Source organism: Suricata suricatta, chromosome 2 (assembly GCF_006229205.1).
Source record: "Suricata suricatta isolate VVHF042 chromosome 2, meerkat_22Aug2017_6uvM2_HiC, whole genome shotgun sequence".
NCBI classification, from domain to species: Eukaryota; Metazoa; Chordata; class Mammalia; order Carnivora; family Herpestidae; genus Suricata; species Suricata suricatta.
The window spans coordinates 64,536,223-64,545,548 of NC_043701.1; the positions used below are offsets into that span (position 1 = coordinate 64,536,223).

General features: G+C 35.7%; 1 protein-coding gene across 1 annotated transcript in view; it reads left to right on the forward strand.

Moving 5' to 3' along the window:
* Positions 1-6,032, forward strand: part of RELN (reelin) — a 495,668-nt gene extending 489,636 nt beyond the window's left edge. Inside the window, exon 65 of the mRNA XM_029918775.1 lies at positions 4,923-6,032. Coding sequence (XP_029774635.1) covers positions 4,923-5,019 — 97 coding nt within the window. The 3' untranslated portion in view covers positions 5,020-6,032. The remainder of the gene's footprint in view (positions 1-4,922) is intronic.
* The last annotated feature ends 3,294 nt before the right edge of the window (positions 6,033-9,326 follow it).

A 9,326-nucleotide genomic window follows, 5' to 3' on the forward strand; every position in this document is an offset into this window, starting at 1 on the left:
ACACTGAGACATTTGAAACCTAGGTCATGTAAAATCAGAATTCAGCAAAATTATGGTAATTATTGTATGGGCAATATTGAGTACAACATAGAGTGCTAATCAGCATTGCTTAATTGGGCAACAAATTTGCCTCTGTGCTTGGAACTGTATTAGGTGCTTTTGAAATGCTCACAGTTTATAAACTTACTATGAGGAAATTAAAACTAGAGATCAGTGCCAAAGACCTAGGGGCTCTGATTAAATGTAATGTCTTTCAAAAGATCTATTGTGCTGGAGATGCATGCAGATACCTTGACTTTTTAATTCTATTTTAAATTAATAAGTGAATCAGCAGGGACACCTGGGTGGCTCAGTCAATTGGGAGTCCAACTCTTGATTGGAGCTCAGATCGTGATCTCATGGTTCATGAGTTTGAGCCCCACATCAGGCTCCACACTAGCAGTGCAAAGCTTGCTTGGGATTCTCTCTCTCTCCCTCTCTCTTAACCCCTCCACTGCTCTTTCTCTTTCTCTCTTTCTCTCTTCCTCTCTCTCTCTCTCAAAATAAATTAATAAAATTTTAAAAATATTTCAAAAAAATAAGTTAATTGGGAGAAGGTAGTGGACCTATTCATAATATTTGTGAGTTCTAGATCCTATTCTTAGGTAAGATTTGCCTTCTTTAATATTCAGTTACATTTGTCCTCCAATGGAGATATTTTAAAACTTAGGAAAGAAGTTAAAATCATTATATCATTTATTAATCATCTGCATATTATGCTAGAGGTTTTCACTTAATCCTTACAAACTCCCTGAGGTAGATATTAGATATTCTTCTCCTTCCCTCTTAACAAAGAAAATAAATATGAAATCCTCAGCATTTGTGAGATAGCTGAGCCTACACTTATTTATATGTAGCCTTCCTGAAAATGCATAGTCTTGAAAATAAAATGTCTGGCATCCTCTATGCAGGGGAGTTTCACTGATTACTTTGAACAGCAGCTTCCCATCTTATACTCACCAATATTTCTCTAAAAGATGTGACTGTCCACTGGATTCTTATTTCTGCATTCATACAAGGTGTTAATTATTGTATCGTGTGTTTTGATAATAAACAAATCAATTACTGATCAGTAAAAAAGCCTACATTTCTAGGAGCTCAAATTACTTCTACCAAGGCTCTACCTTCCCCATTTCTATTAGAAAATTCATTAAAAATCAATTGAATTTTATTTTCATAGTAATTAAAGACCTAACATAGTGGCTCCAGGGAAAAGTAACGGTTCAAAATAGCATAGAGTCTTTCTTGAAAGTTCTTGCAGAATCTATATTTCCTATCCAGAAACAGAGAAGTGTCTCACATTTCCATCGAAGTCTCTAAACTCACTCAGTGATAGTGGAAATTTAAGTTAGCATTTCCAAGATGCCACTGATGTTCATTCTCCCTTCTTTCAATGACCTACCAAGGAGAATTTAAAACTGGACCAAGTTCTGTGCCCAGCCAAAGCAAATCAGTATGACAGGTAGCCTAGTTGATATGCCTTGGGATGAATATTAACTGCTTTCATTGGACTTAAATGTTTAAAAATTACTTTTCTCTGCAATTGCAGTGGAAAAATAAATCTTTAAAATTCCATCACACCAATAATTATTTTGGTCATAAGTTTATCTATGGCTATATTACGTGTATCAGAAACAAAAATAGGTAGTGCTTGGGTGGCTTTGGTCAGTCGAGTGTCCTACTCTTGATTTCACCTCAGGTCATGGTGAGGTCAAGCCCCACATCAGGCCCTGCACTGACAACATGGAGCCTGCTTGGGATTCTCTCTCTCTCTCCCACTTTCTCTCTGTCCCTTCCCCACTCTATCTCCCTACCCCTACTCTGTTATGTAGAAAAGTTGCTTTAAAACCATTAAACATGCACATCAACTTTTGCTAAAAATTAAATGTTCCTTTGTTCCCATATATTAAGGGTCACTTTCATGTCAATCTAGGTTGCATTGAGATAACTAAGTATCTTGACTGTTCTGAGTTTTTCTTTTCCTATGTAAAATATCTTAACTATTTTAAATTCTCTTTGAGTACCTTATGTCTTGATACATGTTTACAACAGAGTAATTTTCATTGCTTTAACTTTACAATTATTCTTTATAGTTAAAGAGTAATGATTTACAACAGGAATCCAATCAGTAAGTCACCAAAAGTTCAATAAACATGTCTTGACCACTCATGGGTGAGGCAGGAGGCTCAGGGCTGTGGCGTGGGGGTGGGGGGAATGGGGGACAGGCCATGACATCACAGAACACAGTTAATCTCCATTCAAAGCAGAAAATGAGCACAAGGAGGGTTCAAAGTACGGGGAAATCCCTACAATGAGCAATAAATAAAATGTGATACTTGGGGGAAAACGTAGAAATTTAACCAGGGATGTAGGGGATGTGTCAGTGAGGCAGATGGAAGAGGTTCAGGATGGGTTTGAATAGAGAGTCTGTATGGGAATGTAGTGGAAGCAAGGACTTAAAAACTAGAATACGATTAAACATGCAGAGGACTTGAAGTATCGAGCTAGGTTGGCTCAGATGTGGCTCTTGTAGACAAGAGGATTGTAAATGGCTTGTTAACAAGGTAGAGTCAGCGTTTGGAGGAAAGTTTACTGAGCCTGGTGTTCAAAATCCACTGTATATATATATGGAAAGATACGCACACACACCCATACCACTGAGCATTCAATGATACTTTCTCAGGATCTCGCGGTTTCTTTTCAGTGGTGTTTTTTCCATAAAGGGAGAGAAAGAGATTAGTTTAGGGGGCCACCATGCTAGCCCTGGGGAAAAGCCACAAGATGACATCTCGGGAGGAAGATGACTAGTGTCAGTCCTCGTATTTGTGACTAAAGAGGCGACAGATATTTTTCTCCTGACAGTCGATTAGTTCAAGACATTAACTCATTGTCCTTTTTTGTAACTAGACTTTCCTAGGCAGCAGTTAGTACTTACAGCAGGTAATAAATAATAAACTTAATAGAATTTAATTATTAAAAATTATTATAAAACATAATATGTAATAATAAATTCACTTCATCATTCTGTCACATCAAGGGAGAAAGGAAAAGTGGTGAAGTTACTGAAGATAAACTTCATTTTTTTGTGTTTTTCTCTACAGTGGCTTCAGAGTGTATTCTAGCTTCCATTCTGCAATGTCTAGCAGTTTGATAATATAGAAACCCAGAGTAGAAAGTTATTAGCATGTCAATACAAAATACATATACCAATGTGATGTCTATCTTTTTATCAGGTTTTTGGCATAGGTGTTGCTGCTTTTTGATTAAACATATCTGATGACATTGACCTTATGTATTTTCCTTTGAGACAATTTATTATAAATTTTCTTTTCTAATGATCAAACAACTATAAAATCAGCATTTTAAAGGTTTCTGTATGTTACAATGTTAGTATAATATACTTAATTATAATATCTAGTACAATATACTAGGTAAAAAAGTATCATTTTACACCCTGCCTGGTATAGTGATCATTCATAACCCAGAACATGTCACTCAGTGCAAAATTACCCTTTCCCTTCTCTTTACCCTAACTCAAGTTCATGTCATGTTGACCTTCATGGTGGAATCATATCACATGACATTATCCTACTATAGAGACATTTTATGTTTCCCTGAAATTAAGGAGGAGAAAACTTGGTGTCCAGACAGTTTTTAAGAGACTCGGTAAATTTGAAGAATATCGATAGCTCACATTTAAAAACCAATTTTGGTGGTGCCTGAGTAGCTGAGTCAGTTAAGCATTGTACTTCAGCCCAGGTCATCATCTCCTGTTGGTGGATTCAAGCTCCGCATCAGACTCTGTGCTGACAGCTCCAAGCCTGGAGCCTGCTTCAGATTCTGTGTCTCCCTCTTTCTACCCCTCCTCTGCTCTCACTCTGTCTCTCTCTCAAAAATAAATAAACATTTAAAAAAAATTTTAAAGCCACATTTTGATGCCACGTATAGATATGTTGTCATTCAGATCAGTATTTGATAGAGATATGATTCTTTTCAGTGATGTTATAGATAATGATCCTTTTTAAAGCATATTTTCCATACCAAAACCTTTAACCACTATCTCTACTAATATTGCACAATTTCCTACTGACTCTTAAAATCCATCTTCATTCAGTACTTTTAGCAACTCCACATATAATATGTATGTATGCATATGTGTACATACATACGTGGAGGAAATATATAACCCATACACAATTATAAATTTAATTACACTTTCTTGGTATTTTATGATCTTTGTTCCAGTCAAGTGTCTTTCTTTTCCTTAAGACATGTTTATAGAGTCCAGATGATTATTGTTTGCAGAAGGCTGTGAAACCCAACTTCCTGAGAAAAACTTACTTTCTTTTGACCCTGAGTCTAAAATAAGAAAGTCAAGCTGATTCAGCTAACACCTTTGTTTTTCCTTTGTTTGTTTTTGTTTTTAAAGCTTTAAATGAGAATTTTTGCTAAAGGAATCAAATTCTGTTTCCTACTTGTTAAAGATGTGTTTAAATAAGGTAATGGGAACAGCACACACTCCTCTCAAATGAAATACACCCAAGTAGATGGTTTCAGAAAAAAGACTGAGAATAAAATTCAAAAGCCAGAATAGTTTCATTCCACTTTTGCTGTGAATCAAGAGAATTTACCATATTTTCTGGTTTGGAGCTCACTAGTGAACCGAAGGGGATTTCTTCAAGGCCAAAGACAGTGAATACAGGCGTCAACCTTTAGTTTATTCTGTCTTGGGGGAGTAATGTCCGCATGACCTATTAACCATGAACATTTTCAAATAAATGTCAGGCTAACTTAGAACATAGACTAGATTCTTCTTTCAGTGATGGGACTTACATGCTCTTTCTCCTTTCCCTCCCTGCCTCTATCCTTTCTGACGTTAACAGCACTCGCAAACAAAATTACATGATGAATTTTTCACGACAACATGGGCTCAGGCACTTCTACAACAGAAGACGAAGGTCACTTAGACGATACCCATGAAGAGTCAAAAAGCTTATTTTCCTTCCAACATGTGGCGTGTTGCTTCCCATTCTTTTAAAATCTCGCACTGCATCTGATATCAGGAAAATTCTGTGAAGGACTTGGTGACTAATGGAAAGCCCTTCTCAAGACCGAGTGTCCACCACTTCCCCACACTGTGAACTAATGACAAGTGACTTATTTTCTCATCAGTAAATGTCTTCATGTTGCTGTGTCCGTGAAAATTGTGATCTGTTGTAATATCAGTTACAGTGGCAGTATTGAAAATAAGAAATAGTTTAACAGGAAAAAAAGTTTAAGCACAAAAATTTAAGAGATTTTATGTTTAAAATGGCATTTAGTACAGAATTTAACATTCTTGGTCACAAAGCTATTTAAGTGGACTGTATTTCAGCTATGTATCATGTTTTATATGATTAAATTATCATTGTTCTTTTATGTATTATCTTCTATAGTATAACACATTGACACTGTATTTCTTGTTATGTTGCAATATTTTGCTGCTGAATTTCAGGCTACTTATATTCTGTGGAAAATTCATTGAAATACCTACTCAAGAAGATAGTTGTAAAGATATTGTATCTCCTTTAATATACTCCTTAAAATGTATGTTGGTTTAGCGTTGTTTTGTGGATAAGAAAAATGCTTGACCTTGAAATATTTTCTACTTAAAAATTGTGGATGAAAAACCCTATCTCTCACAAAGTTCCTAGCTCCTTGTCTAATGATTTTTTTTAAAGTGTTCCGTGGCTGATTTACTAACAGTAACTGCCATTTTGTGTCTGTGGTAACAAGAGTGATTTGTAAAACAGTGGATGTTTTCATTGTGTTCTCTTTGTGGATTGTTTTCCCTGCGGGTCATTCTCATACCTTCTGATGAAGTTGTACCAACACCAGCAGCACTGAAATGGCCCTGTAGCCCTGAACTCTCTATTCACCTAACCGAAAGGTGTACTCTAGGGTGAACCAAGCTAAAAGCCCATGCTTAAATAAAAATTATGTCCATAAGCCAATTGAGGTTCATTTGTCTTTATTCATGTTTTAATTAAATTTTGTGTCGGATTTTGAAGTCTGATCTATTTTGGAAAAAACAATGTCAGATATATTTACTGGTATTTTGTTTCATCACTGTTAATAATTATGAAGCCACACTTTGAATTGATCCATGTTTCTCTTATTCAGCCTTTTCTATTAATCACTCTATAATTACACTAAGAAAAGTCAATAGAGAATTCTGAAAAATTATCGAATTCCTAAGAAATGTTGTTAGCTGCTAACATAAATACCAAGGTCATAATGGGCCTTCATGCACTCATTCAGCAAATATTTGTTGAATGCTAACTATGTAATGGGCACTGTGTTAAGTGCTAAGGACAAAAATGGTGATTGGGGCATTTTCCCTGCTTTTAATGTCTACTAAATAAAAAGTATGTTGATACTGTTGAATTTGTTGATTTCCCAGAGGATTAAAAAATATCTGGGTAATAGAGTAATAAATGGCAGTAGCATTTCTCATTGAACCTGGAAATGATAAAGGATGATCTAAGAAGCTTAGCTAAATTGTATTTTAAGCCTTTATCAAATCTATTGTGAGTCATTGCTTTATAGATACAAGGTCTTCTTTTTTCTACCTACCTAATTTAATATATGATTTATTTTACAGTTTGGGGCACAAATTTGGCCCAAGAATGTTTGTAACTATTGTACCTTAATTGTTTATTTCTCCTTTCTTGATTTGATGGCATTTTTGGTTCATCTTCCTATTGGTAGAAGGGGTTGAATTTTTCCCAAAGCTTTGTCTTTCCAAGCCTTGTGTGTCTGCCACAGACCTACCAGATGATCAGGACTAAAATAGTGTATAGTGCTCCCAGTCACCTGTCTTCCTACCATGAGAACAGGGCTGGAGTCCCTCTCACTCTGTTGCCTCAAAGTTTTAATCATGTATGTGGGGACTTGCATGTAATTGGCTTATTTAATTTGAAAATGTAGTAAGAGTAGGACTTCAAGTATTGTTGGTTCAACTGACTTAACTTTCTAAAAGAAACAGTTTAATAATACCAGAGATTTAAAAATATTTGCATGACCAAGACTCCATTATTTCTACACAGTTATCTCTTATTCACCATACATTCTAATATAGATTGTACTCAATATCTGAACCTTAGGGGCACCTGGGTGGCTCAGTCGGTTAAGCGTCCGACTTTGGCTCAGGTCATGATCTCACAGTTTGTGAGTTTAAGCCCCTCATCGGGCTCTTTGCTATTAGCAGATTCCACTTCAAATCCTCTGTTCCCCTCTCTCTCTACCTCTTCCCCATTCACATTCTGTCTCTTTCTCTCAAAAAAATAAAACATTTAAAAAAATTAATATATCTGATCTTAAATATAGACAATATGTCAATATCTTTATCTAAGAAAGAGCATGATATGTATGTTACTTGGGAAATCCCCAAATTGAGATGGTCACTCTTGTCCTTATGTTTCAAGTTTAAAAAAAAGTATAGGCACTCTCTAAAATGTGTACCCATTCATTTCAATGTTTGCCAATTGAAATTTTTTGACAGCATTTTGTCATGCCTTTCTGTACTTTAGCTTTCTAACTTTCTTATACATGGCAATTGCCACTTATTTAAACTTTTTTAATGTTTTCACTTTATTTTTTAGAGAAACAGAGTGCAAACAGAGGAGGAGCAAGGAGCAAGAGAGAAGGAGACACAGAATCCAAATTGGGCTTCAGACTCTGAGCTGTCAGCACAAAGTCCAATGCGGGGCTTGAACCCATGAACCATGAGATCATGACCTGAGCCGAAGTCAGACACTTAGCTGACTGAGCCACCCACGCACCCCAGAAACTGCCACTTTTAACACTAAATAATATGCTTTTCTCTTAGCTCATTTTTATTAACAGATGTGCACTATTTACTTGAGATGGGTATTTAGGATGCATTTCAAGTAAAATTTGTTTTTCAAATATGTTTATTTCTAGATATCCTGAATCAATCAGGTTTCTATCATCCAGAGAGAACACTGAAGGATCCTCTTTTTAAAAAAGACCTATAAACTGAAATCTGAGGAATTCTACAATGAACCAGCCAGATCACTTTACTCACACAAATAGTTTCCAATCAACTTTTTTTAGTCATAGGAGCTTTGTTATTCAGAAGTGGAGTAAGGATGGACTAGCCAACAAGTGGTACTCAGTTCATTATTCAAGTGAAAAAGCAAAACTGGATTCCTAGACGTATTACACAAAAACAAACCCCAGGTAGATTGAAGACATAAATGGAAGAATTAAAACTTTAGAACTTTTAGAAGAAAATATCATTAAGGATCATGGGAAGAAAGGATTTCTTAATTTTTTTAAATGTTTTATTTATTTTTCATAGAGAGACAGAGCATGAGAGGGGAAGGCACAGAGAGAGAAGGAGACACAGAACCGGAAACAGGCTCCAGGTTCTGAGCTAGCTGTTAGCACAGAGCCTGATGCTGGGCTCGAACCCACGAATGTGAGATCTGACCTGAGCCGAAGTCGGAGGCTTAACCGACTGAGCCACCCAGGCACCCCAGAAAGGATTTCTTAAAACACACCATAAGAAAAAGACTATAGGATTATAGTTTGGATTCAGTTGTAAAACTTTTGCATAACAGAAGAGACCACAAAGTTTAAAAACCAGCCACCGAATGGGAGAAGATAAAGCCACAATTTACGGTCAAAAGGACTAGACTATAGAAAATCTAAAGGATTCATGCAAATAGATAACAGAAGACAATAATGTAATTTGGAGGGGGCTCCTGGCTGGCTCAGTGGAGCGTGTGACTCATGATTTCAGGGTTGTGAGTTTGAGCCCCACATTGGGTGTTGAAAATATAGAATGGAGACACACAGAAAAAAATACAATATTGTACTGTATTTTTTTAAAAAATCTTTTTGAAAAAAAGAAGGTACTAACGTAATTTTCTTTAAATCATCAAAGAACACAAATGAAAAATCACTGAAGAAAAACTGGAATGAGAAAAGATTAAAGCATTCAACCTCACTAATAATCATGGAAACATCACATAAAACAAGAATGATGTCATACCTAATCAGGCAGGCAAAACTCAGAATCCGAACACAGGGGTTTTGGAAAGAAGAACTCTCATACACTGCTGGCTTATGTTGGTACAGCCTTATTTTATTTTATTTTATTTTATTTTTGAATATAATACAATTTATTTTTTTAACATATGCAATTATTTTCCATCATTTACAATACAGTAGTTACAATGACACTCCAAACAGAAAAGCAAAGTAAAAAATCAAAACCC